The sequence below is a fragment of the Balaenoptera musculus genome, chromosome 19, assembly GCF_009873245.2.
Source record: "Balaenoptera musculus isolate JJ_BM4_2016_0621 chromosome 19, mBalMus1.pri.v3, whole genome shotgun sequence".
In the NCBI taxonomy this organism is placed as follows: Eukaryota; Metazoa; Chordata; class Mammalia; order Artiodactyla; family Balaenopteridae; genus Balaenoptera; species Balaenoptera musculus.
Genome location: NC_045803.1, coordinates 46,732,455 through 46,749,109, shown reverse-complemented (window position 1 = coordinate 46,749,109; position 16,655 = coordinate 46,732,455). Strand labels below are relative to the sequence as shown.

The 16,655-nt window shown below is 41.7% G+C and overlaps 1 protein-coding gene across 1 annotated transcript in view; it reads right to left on the bottom strand.

Annotated features, from left to right (window-relative positions):
- Window positions 1-16,655, bottom strand: part of HYDIN (HYDIN axonemal central pair apparatus protein) — a 432,518-nt gene that overhangs the window by 161,030 nt on the left and 254,833 nt on the right. The window contains 1 exon segment of the mRNA XM_036834209.1: window positions 8,145-8,458. Within this exon segment, the coding sequence (XP_036690104.1) occupies window positions 8,145-8,458 (314 nt within the window).

Genomic DNA, 16,655 nt, shown 5'->3' with positions numbered 1-16,655 from the left:
TAGCACAGGGAACTCTACTCAGTACTCTGTAATAACCTAAATGGGAAAAGAATCTAAAAAAGAGTATATATATATATATATATATATATATATGTATGTATAACTGATTCACTTTGCTGTACAGCAGAAAATAACACAACATTGTAAATCAACTATACTCCGATAAAAATTTTTTAAAAATGAAGTCTATTTTAACTGATGTTTCATAGCTTTCTCAGAACTCCCTCCATTATATGCCTGTTCTATCTTTTCCCATCCTTTTATATTACTGTATCCTTATTTTTCAGGTATCTCTTTTTAAAATAATTGTGAGTAAAATCCAGAAGCACAATCATTTCCTTAGTTTTATTTACAGTGATTTCAACTACTGATACATTTGGATTTATTCTATCATCTTATTTTGTAATTTTTATTTATTTCTGTGTATCTTTTCCATGTCACTCCTTCCCCTAATTTTTAATTTATTTTGGATTGACTATATTTTTCCCCTTCACTTTTTTTCTTCTTCTAGTAATAAAATACTTTTACTTCTTTTCTTTACTTAAATTTATGTTTAAAGCTTACCTTTTCCCTCTTCTGGAACAACTCAAAGACCTAAAATCTTTCATTTCTCCCCTTCCATACTATATAGTGTTTCAGTCCTATATTAATATTTTACATTATTATTTTATGTAGTTAATGGTATTTTAATTTTACCCATAATATACCATTTTCTTAGTTCAGAAATCCGTCTTGCATCTCAGACATACATATGTCTGAGATAATTTTCCTTCTTCCTTAAGTATACCCAGTAGCAGTGCCTTTAATGAGCCTGCTCCCCCTTTGACAATGACCTGCTCTTCTGTTGATAATGACCTCTTGCAGTTCTGTTAGTCTAAGGACTATCGTTTCTGTTGACTCTGGTCCATGGTAGCCCATGTCACTCTCTCTTACTCACTTACTTTAAACTCTTCCATGGCTTTTCACTACATTTTGGAAAAAATCAAACTCCTCAGCATGGCCTACAACACCAGACCTGACCTGGCCCTGCAGAATTTTCCAGTCATATTGCTACCATTTCCCAGACTCATGGGCTTCTGATACCATGACCTTTTTACTCTTCAAATGTTTATTCACATGTTTACTGATTTAATTTTTTTAAATTAAAGACTGTTATGAGCTGAATTGGTCCCCTTTGAAATACTTTGTTGAAGTTCTAACCCCCCGTACTTCTGCCCTACTGCTCAATGAATATTCTTAAGGTCAACTTCCCCTCAACCCTCAGCCATACGTGACTCAGAAGAGCAGGTCACATAACACCTTGAGTTGGTAAGGGAGGCCACAGAGGTTCTGGTTAAGAGTCTCATCCCTTGTCCCTTCAGGCCTCTGCTACCTTCCTTAATCTCATCTAGACTAAGACTTCAGGTGTGCTGTCTACTTCCTGCCAGCATCAGCTTATGGCGATTTGTTACAGCAGCAGCAACAGGAATCTAATACAGGCGAGGGGGATAGCCCCTGTTTGCACTGGATTCATTCTTTGGGCTGTTAAACTGTCATTCTGGCTCAAGTACAAGCAGGGGGAGAGTTAGGGAAGAAAGGGGATGGGAGGGGCATAAGAGCTTGACTTGGCACTTTGCCTGAGGCCAGCTGTGGCCACTTCTGTTCCCTCTTTTGACCCTTTTTGCTCCCTCATCAGAACTGCTTTCCCTCTAGACCCCAGGCTCCACGCTCGCTTTTGTCTCTTATCTAAACTTCTCTGGGAGGTGGGAAAAAAAAATACAACTGCAGAAGCTTGAAGGATTCTGAGAGGTGCAGGGCCTGTGGGGAAGACAGAGGGATATTTATTGAAGGGACAGAAGCTCAAGCTAGCAAGAGACACCTGCGGCCCTCAGACCCCGTGAGGCCTCTCTGTGTCCTGAAATGGCTTCTGACTGATTTCAGGAGATGTTTCCAAGCCACCTCTGGGATTCTGCTTCTCAAATAGGTCCTGTATTAGCATTACAGGGGTGCCAATCCATTCAATTTCCTCTATAAAGGAATGGCCGTAACACCTGACACTTACTGAGCATTTATTATGTGACACACAGATCCAAGAGCTCTGCAGTAGGGGCTGAGACAATCCTCACCACATCCATATGTGGGAGGTGCTGTTATAATCACCCTCATTTCAGACAAGGAAGCCAAGGCTCAGGGACCCTCAGCCATCCACCAAGGTCACATGGGGCAGGCGGCTGAGTAGAAGGCTGCCTTAGAGGCTAGGCTCTTAGCACACTGAGCAGCCCTGGAAGGCTGGGGTGCAAGGATGCCCAGTGCCTGACCCATGGGATTCAATAAAATTATTTTTGTTTTGAAAGAAAAGTAAAGAACCATGTTTTATTTTCCCCCTAAACATTTTTGTTTTCTTGACTGGGCCCTTGGGCAAAGCAGGGGCAGGTCCTTGATCATGGGTCTGGGCTTACCTGGCTGCAGGGAGGAGTGGTGGGGAAGACAGAGGGCACTCTGGGCCTGGCCCTCCTGAGCACACACGGCCTGTGGCCTTTGAGGGCCTGGCTTCAGCCTTGATGAATGTGGCCTGGCACAGGAAAGGAATTTTCTATCCTTCAGAAGGAAAAGGGGCTGAGTCCATCATGTTGGTGTCTAAGGACCCTATGGTTCCAACACTTCAGGATCCTGGGGAGTGCTTCACTTAGCAGCACTTGGTGGGAAGGAATGGAGAAGAAGGGACCCTTTGAGACCTGAAAACAGCCACCAAGTTCAGATTTTTCCTTCATGTGTCATCTCAAAGACACATGCACTTTATGAACATTTAGTGATCACAGCAAGTCTTTTCGGTTTCTGCATTATCCCCATTTTACAGGTAAGTAAACCAGGGCACAGGGTCATGTGTTTAGGACAGAGCTGGGATTCTAACCAGCCATGTCTGATTCCACAGCCCAGGACCTCAACTACCACCGATACCATGTCTTCAAAAAGTTCCGCTTTCAAAGCAAGAGAAATTGAGGGGTGATGAAGAGACAGACAGAAGCATCCAGGCGATAAGGACCCTCCACCCCACTTCCAGCCCTTCCATCCTCCTCTTCCAATCACAATATTGGACAACTGATGCTCATCACAGAAAAATCAGTGTGAGAACAACACATGTTCCCTTGCTGTCAGGCTGGGCTCCCTTAGGCTCTTGTATTTGGTTTATTTATAATCTGATTTGGAAGCAAAAAGGCAAAGCTGTCCTTGGGGGACCATGCGGCCCACATGCTCCAAGTTCTAACATCGCCTCAGCCTGCAGCTCTGAGTCTGGGCACAGACGCCAGCTGAGCCAGCATCTGCTTGGTTCTCTCTGGTCTCTTAAAAGCAAAGCCTGGTTTCAGTGTGGGCCTCCCTGTGCTCCCCTTTCACACAGATGCCACAAAGCATCATGCTCTTATCCGGCTAAGCAGTTAGGCCGAAGAAAGGGCACGTTTCTGCAGTGCTGCTGTGCCGGCGGCAGCCATGCCCAGCCCTGATATGTCCTCCCAGCTTCCTCACTACTTGCGTACGTGTGAGTGCATGGACTGGTATCTATCAAACTCAGTCTAGAGCTCTGTCATGCACGTGGACTCGCATGAATGAGTGGGTTTCTAAGGCAATGACTGGCTTACGGGGTGCTTACCTAACATGCTTGCCCACTTTACTTCTCTCTTTGTTCTTATGTGTGACATGAGGGCCAACTTGGAACCAAAAATATGCTCAAACAAGAGAGATGCTTTGAATGTCTGAGTCAGAATTCCCTACAAAATCACACACACACACACGCGCACTCATTCCCAAATGCACAGACATGCATGTACACATGCATGCGCACACACACGCTCCCACGTGTGCGCGCGCACACACACGTGTGATGTATATGTGCTGTGACAGGCAGGAATGTTGAGAGTCTAGGCCTCCTCATATCCTACCTAATAAAAGAAGAAGAAAACTTCTTTTATCCTTTTGTTTCTTTTACTAGTTGTGAGGCTTAGAAGAATTCTGATTGGAAAAGAAAGGTTCGTGTTGGTATATCTGATAAAAGTGACCTTTAGCCAATGAGTGGTTCATGTTTTTCTGACAGGCTGCACAGACAGAGCCTGTCTAGACAGCAAGTGGCATTTTTTTTTCTCTTCAAGGTGATATTTATACCTTGAACCTTTCCATTTGGCAGGTGCCAGGAAGCCAACAGAAAAGAATGTTAAACCAGTTATGAAACGACTCTCCTCTCACTACAAACACCAGGGGCAGGGAGAGCAGCTGATTAACTAGAAGATACCTTTTGAGGACCTACTCTGTGCTATGGACTGTGCTGGGCTCTGGGATCCAGAGGCAACAGAACAGATGTGCTCCCTAGTCTCATGGGGATTAAGCGCCAGCTAGGAAGTTGACCATTAGCCATAGTTGCAAATGTGATGAGTCACCAAGGAGATAGCCTACTGGTGCCTATGACAGGGGACCTTGGGTAGGGCAGGGTCTCGGAGAAGGCTTCCTGGGGAAGGAAGTTTAAGCTGAAGACTTAGTGAGGCAGCAGGGCTAACTAGGTGAGGAGAGGGGAGAGCGTCCAGCAGAGAGAGGGCAGTTAGACAGCAAACCACCACTGGGCAGGAAAGAGGCCGGCATGGTGGGTAAATAGAAAGAAGTCAGTGTGGTAAGCGGAGAGAAAAGTGAGAAGAAGCTGGAGAGGAATTCAGGGGCAGTACATGCTGAGCCTTGAAGAACACAGTATTTTGTACTTTATCCCAAGAAGCATGGGTGTCCTTCAAAGCTGAAAACCAGGGCAGTGACATGCTCATTGCTTGTCTGCTGAGGGGGTGATGGACTGTGGCACAGGAGTGGAGGCAGAAAGCCCAGTCAGGGGCTGTCACAACGGTCCAGGCAGGAGCAATCAGGGCTTCAACTAGGGTAACAACCGTGGAGATGGGAATGAGAGGTTTTTAGAAGGTGGAATAGGTAGAACTTGGTGATGGATGTGATGCGTGGGGTAAGGGAGAGGAGGGAATCTGGATGCCTCCCAGGACGGTGATGTCATTTACTGGGACAGGGGCCCTGTAGGAGAGGCAGGGAGGGGGCAGGGGAGAGCCTGAGACTGGAGTGGGGTACGCTGGACACGAGTCACCTGCGAGACATCCAGGAGGAGACGTCAAGAAGGTGATGCACTTGGAACTCCGAGGGGTCTAGGTGGAGATACGCATTCAGAAGCCTCTGCAACCGGGGCTAAGTGAAGCTGTTGGTGAGTGCAACTCCAGGAAGAGCAGACGGCCTACGAGGGAGCCCTGCGTCCTATGACTCCAGCAGAGTTGCTGCTGGCCGAGAGATGAGAAGTAGTCAGTCGAGGGGACAAGAGGAAAAGCAGGAGAGTATGGTGCTGTTCAAGCCATGAAAGGAATGTGTTTCAGGAAGGAGGGGTTGGACAACTGTGCTGAATGCTGCTAAGTGTTATCTTTCTGAAAAAACCTGACTCTGTCACTCTCTTGATGACAAATCTCACCACTGCCTCCAAGAAAGAGTCTAAGTGCCTTATCATGGAATACCAGGCCTCTCACACACTGCTGCCAACCTACCTGCCCAGACTCGCCTCCCCGGACTGCCCCCCACTGATGAAGTCTGCGCTGTGGCTACACTGACGGGTCCCCTGTGGACACTGATGGGGCGTGCCACCTGCCTCTCCCGCATTCCTTCTCCTATACTGCAGTTTTTGCCTGGAGATCTGCCCCACTCCCACCCCTTCAGTCCATGGGGTTCTGAGGTCATCACTGCAGCGCGCTTGGTGTGGGGCACACGGCCAGGCCAATGCTAATCAAGAGCTTCGCCCTCCCCTGACAGTGACTGGTGAGGGGAGGGGACAGGAAAGGTGATTAAGATGGTGTCATCAGAGAGCATCTCCTGGAAGTTCTGGGACCAAGGCTCATGTTCCTTTCCAGTGGCTCAGAATCTGCACAGACATGGCCCCGGGAGCGCTGGCAGCACTTGGTGACCACGGGAGAAAAGCTGATCCCAGAACGCGGCTAACTCATGACGGAGAGCAGAGCTGAGACAGGGACCCTGTCTCCAGTAACACTGTTTGAGTCCTTGCTTTAAGCTAGGCCAGAAGCCAGAATGAACTTGGACTTTTGAGTTGTGGGAACTAGTGAATGAACTTTGCTTTTCATTTTTTTGTTTTTAGAAAAAAAATTTTTTTTTAAAAATTTGTTTTTTGGCTGCGTTGGGTCGTCATTGCTGTGTGCAGGCTTTCTCTAGTTGTGGTGAGCGGGAGCTACTCTTCGTTGCGGTGCGCGGGCTTCTCATTGCGGTGGCTTCTCTTGTTGCGGAGCATGGGTTCTAGGTGCGCGGGCTCAGTAGTTGTGGCTCGCAGGCCCTAGAGCGCAGGCTCAGTAGTTGTGGCGCACGGGCTTAGTTGCTCTGCGGCATGTGGGATCTTCCCGGATCAGGGCTCAAACCCGTGTCGCCTGCGTTGGCAGGCAGATTCTTAACCACTGCACCACCAGGGAAGTCCCTGCTTTTCATTTTTACTTAGGGTCAGGTTTCTTGTCACTTGCAACAGAATCCATGAATCCAAACTTATATACATGCTATTCCTGTTACTGAGAATGTTTCCCTGCTTCTCCATCTGGAGCATTTAACTGTGCCTCTCAGTGCAGCCTTCTCTGTCTCCTGTGAGGATTCATTCCCCCGGCATCCCTCAGAGGCTGACACTATCATGTGTCATGGGTTACACATCTGTTTCCCCAATAACCTCAGTCCAGTGATCATGTCTTATTCACTTCTGTATCCCTGATACCTCACCCATTATCTGGTGCATAAGAGTCACTTATCAAATGGTTTCTGAGTGACTCTCTGAATGAATGAACAAATGAAATATAAGCAGAGGCTCAGTATCAAGATATTAGAAGATAAAGAAGAAAGAAAAAAATGGTTAAATGAGTGCTTAAGCCAATGAAAAATTAAGTGTATCATCTCCAGTACTGGCCAAGAACATTTCCAAAATGTCATCATTTTAATTATGGAAATGGCCTCTCGAAAATAAAAAAATAAATAAAGCATGTCCCTTGCTCCCAGATAGAAAAAACTCATTTAGCTGTGTTCCATCAGAATAACTTCACACAATCTGGTGTTCGAAACTCATTAGGTCAGGTTGGCTGATTTTTCCATAATTATTTTAAATGTTCACCATCTACAGAATTTCATCCCAAACCTGAACAGTCATTGGCACCTAATGAGCAGGCTCCATCACTCAGGCCCAGAACCGGCTTCGGTGCTACACTGGGTCATCATCAGATGTTTATGGAAGACATCCAGAGCAAGCCACAGTTACCATGGAAACAGGCACGGGAAAGGATGGCTATCCTACACAAGATGAGGACTGTGTACAGGAAGCATCGACCAGCCGAGAAATAACATGAGGCTTTCCCAGTTAAGAATGGCCATTCAAAATTCAGGTGTTGAAAACTGAGCTGTCCAAACATCCAATAAGGAAATATGCACAAGCCCATTCATCCTGGCCAACAACATGGCTTTTGACCCACGTGAAACTGTTACTGAGGCTTGACTGAAATAGGCTGTTCCTAGGTCTTTAAGGGAGTGTTTTCCAAATTAAGTTGGCTTTAGCTTCTAATGGAACAGGAGAGACACTTCTAAACCCAAATATTGTAAAGACAGCTTTTCCCTTCCGGCGCTCACCACCTCCCACTATTTTGTACATAAGTATATATATCTATATACATACGTACATATATGGGCCATAATGGAACCCACTGAAATATGCAGAAGGTAGAGCTCAGGGCAGCACACATCTCATGTATCATCCTACTCAATTTGTGCTTTGGGTTTGAAATGCTTATTAAGGAAACTCTATGAAGACTATTTTTAGTGATAAATTTCTAATGATCCAACCACTAGATTCAAAATTAGAGCAGGCTTAGGGATATCACTTTGTTAATTTGGTGGCAATTGGGGCTTTCAAAGATGTTTTATCTGCTTTTCCTGTTTGGAAACCTAGGATGGACCATGGCTCTTTGTTCCTTCTGTCAATGATTAGTTGTTGGAAGTGAAAGTATTCATGAAACCAGTACTCAGAATACAGGAAACCAAGTGCAAAGCCCGAAGGAGAAAAAAATGAAGAGCAGGGGAGAGCTCTGCAGGATCGCCACGCTAGTTGGTACCTTATCTGATTTTCCTCATCATCCACCAGGAAGAACCAGCGAAACTTCACAACCAGGGTGCTGCAGTTGGTGATTGTGATGTAGCGGATCACCTCAGTATCGTTCAGGATACAGCCAAAATCCAGCTCCATGGTCTCAAAGGTGAGGTTGGGGTAATTCACTTCTCCACGCAGGTGCAGGCTGTCCACTTGAGGGTGCTCCACATACTTGATTTCTAGAACTTCTTCTGCCACCCAGGTATTCAAATCGTTTTTATAGGAAGGATTGAATTTGACCAGCAGGTCTTTTTCTTCACCGATCTCCAGTTTAATAGGCTACAAACAAGATAACGGGGAATTACCAACCTCCATACTGTGCATTTCCAACCTGATACATGAAATAGGACAACCAAAGTTATTTATATATATATTTATATGCACACACACATACATATACATACAGACACACAGATTATTAGGAAATACGTATATATACACTTTATCCATAACTATGTATCCACACTTTACATAGTCAAACAGCTAGTATATCGCTATCGATATCTATCTCTATGCACTTACACACATATATATTTTTTAATAGTTGAAAATGAAAGCAAGAAAAATGATTTGAAAAAAGAGATGTTGATAACTGTTGTGAGATTGTAAGGACTGAGGAGTTGTAAAAGGAAAATCTGCAATGAATAACTATTATGAAATATTCTTAACTGAAAATAAATTAGATTGTAAAACGCTCTTCCTAGATAACTGGGAAAAGTCCTTTGCTTAAGAAAATTTTAAAAAGGCTTTCTAAAGGACCCCATGGTGGAGGGGCTCTGTAGAGGATGACCCAGAAAGGGATGGATTAGGTAACTTAATTTCTTTTCTAACATCTTCAATTCTAACTCTTCAGCATAGTGGTATCCACTTTCCACTGTTTTCTATTCAACTTAAAATGACACTCCAGAGCTGTACAGAGTTTGTTCGGTAGATTGTGTTTGTTCTTTTCTCTCTTTGATTCAAATCCCCATGTGTTCCTTGATGCCAAGGCCACAGAAACACCTTCCCATAGAAAGCCTGGCTCTGAGTTGGCTTTTTTAGGAATCGCTTAATCCCCACATTTAATCGGCATGAAAGCCACCTCCTGGTTTTGCAGAAAGTGCCCTGAGGCAGTCAGGAAGAATGCGAACAGCAACAAATCTGTTTACAGAGCACTTTCCTCTCCACTGAGCTTGAAGGTTCAGGTATTTAACTGTGCACTTCAGTGACATGATCAGATGGTTTCCGTTGATAAAGCCAATCACCCGATTCAAGAGTCAGAGAGAGGGTAATGACTCCTCAGTTGGCTAATCCCCTCTGAAAGGCTCACCGGCCCTTTGGCCCAGGTGACTTGCCACAATTTAGAAGTCATTCTTGTAGACCATGGTATCTGCAGCACTAGGCATCGCAATGCTTGGTGTTTAAATATCTTGGAGATTGACTTAAACATTTTTTCCCCCAGAGGAATGACTTTGCTGTTTTGTGGAAATGATACATATCCACAAAATTTTATATTATATACAAAAGCACAAAGAAGAAGTTAGAAATTCATCCAAAACTTCACGAGATATTATTTCTCAGAGTTCACATTTGGTAAAACATTAGTCCAAACATGACAGATAGATAAATAAAATTTTACAAAAATGGAATTAGACTAATTTATTTTAAAAAATCATGTTTTAATTAACAAAAAACTGAAGAAAATTTCTTATACAAGAGATATTAATTGTAAGATCGTGGACTCTGGAGCCAGACTGCTTGGGTTCAAATCCTCGCTCTGCCAGTTACTAGCTCTGTGAACTTGGGCAAACTTGCTTGGCCTTCCTAGCCCCCAGTTTCTCCATTTGTAAAACAGGGGCAATAATAGTACCTAACTTTTTTTAAGAGGATGAAATGAGTTAATATATTTGTGATGCGTTCAGAGCAGTGCCTAACACGTAGTGTATGGTATATAAATGCCAATTATTACTACAATCCCTTTATGATCAAGAGAATTGATCAAAAAGTGTGGAGAAGTCCAAGGTTAGTCTAAAATCCTCCCTTGGTGGGTCTCCTCTTTACTGCTTAGAAGCCACAGAATTCTCTGGACATCAGTAAGACTGGTAACTTCACTGAGGTATGTTTCCCTGTTGAATATTCTATATCATTTTGTCCCAGGACAAGGTGTGGCCTTATTTTTTTAAAAAATATTTCATTATTATTTTTGAATAGATAGGACAATGAAAAGCATGTTACCCTTGTGCCCATCTCCCCTTCCCTCAAGCCAACTGTTCCCCTCCCCTGAGGTAACCAAGGTTACACAAGTATCTTATCTGTCCTTGTATGAATAGAAAGATAATGCATGAATATAAACCCACGTTCATATATGTGTTATTGTTTACACATAGGCAATCCTGTTCTGCACTTTGCTTTTTCCACTGGGGGATAATTAATCAGTGCATATGGAGTTGCCTCACTCTTTTTAACAACTGCATTTTATTCCATCATTGAATTCTGCCATCATTTATTTAACCAATCTCCTATTGATAGATATTGGCTCCCAGTCTTTTGTTCTTATAATCAATGTTGCAATGAATATCCTTGTATATTGTGTCTATGTCTATAGGATAAATTCCTAGGAGTGGAATGACTAGGTCAAAGGGTAGGGGAATTTAAAACGTTGATGGCATCAGGAAACTTGCACAAGCCTCTTAGATACCCTCATCCACCAGAGGGCAGACAGCAGAAGCAAGAAGAACTACAATCCTGCAGCCTGTGGAACAAAAACCACATTCACAAAAAGATAGACAAGATGAAAAGGCAGAGGGCTATGTACCAGATGAAGGAACAAGATAAAACCCCAGAAAAACAACTAAATGAAGTGGAGATAGGCAACCTTCCAGAAAAAGAATTCAGAATAATCATAGTGAAGATGATCCAGGACCTCGGAAAAAGAGCGGAGGCAAAGATCGAGAAGATGCAAGAAATGTTAAACAAACATCTAGAAGAATTAAAAAACAAACAAGCAGAGATGAACAATAAAATAACTGAAATGAAAAATACACTAGAAGGAATCAATAGCAGAATAACTGAGGCAGAAGAACGGATAAGTGACCTGGAAGACAGAATGGTGGAATTCACTGCTGTGGAACAGACTAAAGAAAAAAGAATGAAAAGAATGAAGACAGCCTAAGAGACCTCTGGGACAACATTAAACGCAACAACATTCGCATTATAGGGGTCCCAGAAGGAGAAGAGAGAGAGAAAGGACCAGAGGAAATATTTGAAGAGATTATAGTCGAAAACTTCCCTAACATGGGAAAGGAAATAGCCACCCAAGTCCAGGAAGCACAGAGAGTCCCATACGGGATAAACCCAAGGAGAAACACGCCGAGACACATAGTAATCAAATTGGTAAAAATTAAAGACAAAGAAAAATTATTGAAAGCAGCAACGGAAAAATGACAAATAACAACAAGGGAACTCCCATAAGGTTAACAGCTGATTTCTCAGCAGAAACTCTACAGACCAGAAGGGAGTGGCATGATATACTTAAAGTGATGAAAGGGAAGAACCTACAACCAAGATTACTCTAACCGGCAAGGATCTCATTCAGATTCGATGCAGAAATCAAAAGCTTTACAGACAAGCAAAAGCTAAAAGAATTCAGCACCACCAAACCAGCTCTACAACAAATGCTAAAGGAACTTCTCTAACTGGGAAACACAAGAGAAGAAAAGGACCTACAAAAACAAACCCAAAACAATTAAGAAAATGGTCATAGGAACATACATATCGATAATTACCTTAAACGTGAATGGATTAAATGCTCCAACCAAAAGACACAGACTTGCTGAATGGATACAAAGACAAGACCCATATATATGCTGTCTACAAGAGACCCGCTTCAGAGCTAGAGACACATACAGACTGAAAGTGAGGGGATGGAAAAAGATATTCCATGCAAATGGAAATCAAAAGAAAGCTGGAGTAGCAATACTCATATCAGATAAAATAGACTTTAAAATAAAGAATGTTACAAGAGACAAGGAAGGACACTACATAATGATCAAGGGATCAATCCAAGAAGAAGATATAACAATTATAAATATACATGCACCCAACATAGGAGCACCTCAATACATAAGGCAACTGCTAACAGCTATAAAAGAGGAAATCGATGGTAACACAATAATAGTGGGGGACTTTAACACCTCACTTACACCAATGGACAGATCATCCAAAATGAAAATAAATAAGGAAACAGAAGCTTTAAATGACACAATAGACCAGATAGATTTAATTGATATTTATGGGACATTCCATCCCCAAACAGCAGATTACACTTTCTTCTCAAGTGCACACAGAACATTCTCCAGGATAGATCACATCTTGGGTCACAAATCAAGCCTCAGTAAATTTAAGAAAATGGAAATCATATCAAGCATCTTTTCTGACCACAACGCTATGAGATCAGAAATGAATTTCAGGGAAAAAAACATAAAAAACACAAACACATGGAGGCTAAACAATACGTTATTAAATAACCAAGAGATCACTGAAGAAATCAAAGAGGAAATTAAAAAATACCTAGAGACAAATGACAATGAAAAAACGACGACCCAAATGCAGCAAAAGCAGTTCTAAGAGGGAAGTTTATAGCTATACAAGCCTACCTCAAGAAACAAGAAAAATCTCAAATAAACAATCTAACCTTACACCTAAAGGAACTAGAGAAAGAAGAACAAACAAAACTCAAAGTTAGCAGAAGGAAAGAAATCATAAAGATCAGAGCAGAAATAAATGAAATAGAAACAAAGAAAACAATAGCAAAGATCAATAAACTAAAAGCTGGTTCTTTGAGAAGATAAACAAAATTGATAAACCATTAGCCAGACTCATCAAGAAGAAGAGGGAGAGGACTCAAATCAATAAAATTGAAATGAAAAAGGAGAAATTACAACAGACACCGCAGAAATACAAAGCATCCTAGGAGACTACTACAAGCAACTCTATGCCAATAAAATGGACAACCTGGAAGAAATGGACAAATTCTTAGAAAGGTATAACCTTCCAAGACTGAACCAGGAAGAAACAGAAAATATGAACAGACCAATCACAAGTAATGAAATTGAAACTGTGATTAAAAATCTCCAACAAACAAAATTCCAGGACCAGATGGCTTCACAGGTGAATTCTATCAAACATTTAGAGAAGAGCTAACACCCAGCCTTCTCAAACTCTTCCAAAAAATTGCAGAGGAAGGAACACTCCCAAACTCATTCTATGAGGCCACCATCACCCTGATACCAAAACCAGACAAAGATACTACAAAAAAAGAAAATTACAGACCAATATCACTGATGAATACAGATGCAAAAATCCTCAACAAAATACTAGCAAACAGAATCCAACAACACATTAAAAGGATCATACACCATGATCAAGTGGGATTTATCCCAGGGATGCAAGGATTCTTCAATATATGCAAATCAATCAATGTGATACACCATATTAACAAATTGAAGAATAAAAACCATATGATCATCTCAGTAGAGGCAGAAAAAGCTTTTGACAAAATTCAACACCCATTTATGATCAAAACTCTCCAGGAAGTGGGCATAGAGGGAACCTACCTCAACATAATAAAGGCCATATACAACAAACCCACAGCAAACATCATTTTCAATGGTGAAAACCTGAAAGCATTTCCTCTAAGATCAGGAACAAGACAAGGATGTCCACTCTCACCACTATTATTCAATATAGTTTTGGAAGTCCTAGCCACGGCAATCAGAGAAGGAAAAGAAATAAAAGGAATAGAAATTGGAAAAGAAGAAGTAAAAGTGTCACTGTCTGCAGATGACATGATACTATACATAGAGAATCCTAAAGATGCCCCCAGAAAACTACTAGAGCTAATCAATGAATTTGGTAAAGTTGCAGGATACAAAATGAATGCACAGAAATCTCTTGCATTCCTATACACTAATGATGAAAAAATCTGAAAGAGAAATTAAGGCAACACTCCCATTTACCACTGCAACATAAAGAATAAAATACCTAGGAATAAACCTACCTAGGGAGACAAAAGACCTGTATGCAGAAACTATAAGACACTGATGAAAGGAATTAAAGATGATACCAACAGATGGAGAGAGATATAACCATGTTCTTGGATTGGAAGAATCAATATTGTGAAAATGACTATACTACCCAAAGCAATCTACAGATTCAATGCAATCCCTATCAAATTAAAAATAGCATTTTTTACAGAACTAGAACAAAAAATCTTAAAATTTGTATGGAGACACAAAAGACCCCGAATAGCCAAAGCAGTCTTGAGGGAAAAAAACGGAGCTGGAGGAATCAGACTCCTTGACTTCAACCTATACTACAAAGCTACAGTAATCAAGACAATATGGTATGTGCACAAAAACAGGAATATAGATCAATGGAACAAGATAGAAAGCCCAGAGATAAACCCACGCACCTATGGTCAACTAATCTATGACAAAGGAGGCAAGGATATACAATGAGAAAAGACAGCCTCTTCAATAAGCGGTGCTGGGAAAACTGGACAGCTACATGTAAAAGAATGAAATTAGAACACTCCCTAACACCATACACAAAAATAAACTCAAAATGGATTAGAGACCTAAATGTACGACTGGAGACTATAAAACTCTTAGAGGAAAACATAGGAAGAACACTCTTTGACATAAATCACAGCAAGATCTTATTTGATCCACCTCCTAGAGAAATGGAAATAAAAACAAAAATAAACAAATGGGACCTAATGAAACTTCAAAGCTTTTTTGCACAGCAAAGGAAACCATAAACAAGACGAAAAGACAACCCTCAGAATGGGAGAAAATATTTGGAAACAAATCAACGGACAAAGGATTAATCTCCAAAATATATAAACAGCTCATGCAGCTCAATATTAAAAAAACAAACAACCCAATCCAAAAACGGGCAGAAGACCTAAATAGACATTTCTCCAAAGAAGACATACAGATGGCCAAGAGGGACATGAAAAGCTGCTCAACATCACTAATTATTAGAGAAATGCAAATCAAAACTACAATGAGGGGTCACCTCACACCAGTTAGAATGGGCATCATCAGAAAATCTACAAACAACAAATGCTGGAGAGGGTGTGGAGAAAAGGGAACCCTCCTGCACTGTTGGTGGGAATGTAAATTGATACAGCCACTATGGAGGTTCCTTAAAAAACTAAAAATATAATTACCATATGATCTATGAGCCATATGATCTATCCATGTGAGCAATCCCACTACTGGGCATATACCCAGAGAAAACCATAATTCAAAAAGACACATGCACCCCAATGTTCATTGCAGCAGTATTTACAAGAGCCAGGTCATGGAAGCAACCTAATTGCCCATCGACAGACGAATGGATAAAGAAGATGTGGTACATGTATGCAATGGAATATTACTCAGCCATAAAAAGGAACGAAATTGGGTCATTTGTTGAGACGTGGATAGATCTAGAGACTGTCATACAGAGTGAAGTAAGTCAGAAAGAGAAGAACAAATATCGTATATTAACGCATGTATGTGGAACCTAGAAAAATGGTACAGATGATCCAGGTTGCAGGGCAGAAGTTGAGACACAGATGTAGAGAACAAACGTATGGACACCAAGGGGGGAAAGCTGTGGGGGGCTGGGGGTGGTGGTGTGATGAATTGGGCGATTGGGATTGACATGTATACACTGATGTGTATAAAATTGATGACTAAAAAAAAAAAGAAATTGTTGACTGCTACTGCCATACTATCTTCCAATGTACACTTCTCCAACATCTTAGGGGATGCCTGTTTCCACATGCCGTCCCTAACACAGAGCATTATCTAATTTTTGCTCTTTGCCAATCTTATAGGAAAAAAAATGTGTTTCATAGTAATTTTAATTTGCATTTTTTCTAACATGAGTAAAGTTGGGCATATTCTCATATATTTAAAAGCTATTTTCTTTTTCTTGCTGTGAACTCTCTGTTCATTTCCTTTGCCTATTTTTCTATTGGGTTGTTGGTATTTTTCCTGTTGATTTGTAGAAGTTCTTTATTTTTAAAATTATATGTATGCTTTTTATTAAAGTTATATGTGCAAATAATATAAAAGGTCAAAATGTACTACAAGAGCTATCACAAGAAACAGTAGTTCCTGACCCACCCTGGCATCCCGACAATACTGAGGTCACAATTTCTCAATTCTTGTAGCACAGCAGGTCTATGGAACAGTTTTTTGGGGCAGAGAGGGGACGATCAGGCGATGCACACGACTCAGACACCAGGGATTATTCTGGGGTATCGACACTGACACAGGAAACATTAAATTTCCCCGTTTTGATGAGTTTCTCTGGGGAAGAGCATTTATCTTTATGTCTTGGGATAAGAGCCAGCTGCCCAAGTCTTTTGAGTGGGGTCAGCGGGCACAGCTGTCCGGTGCACACAGAATCCCTCTGTTTTCAGCCCTCTGCTCCACTCGCT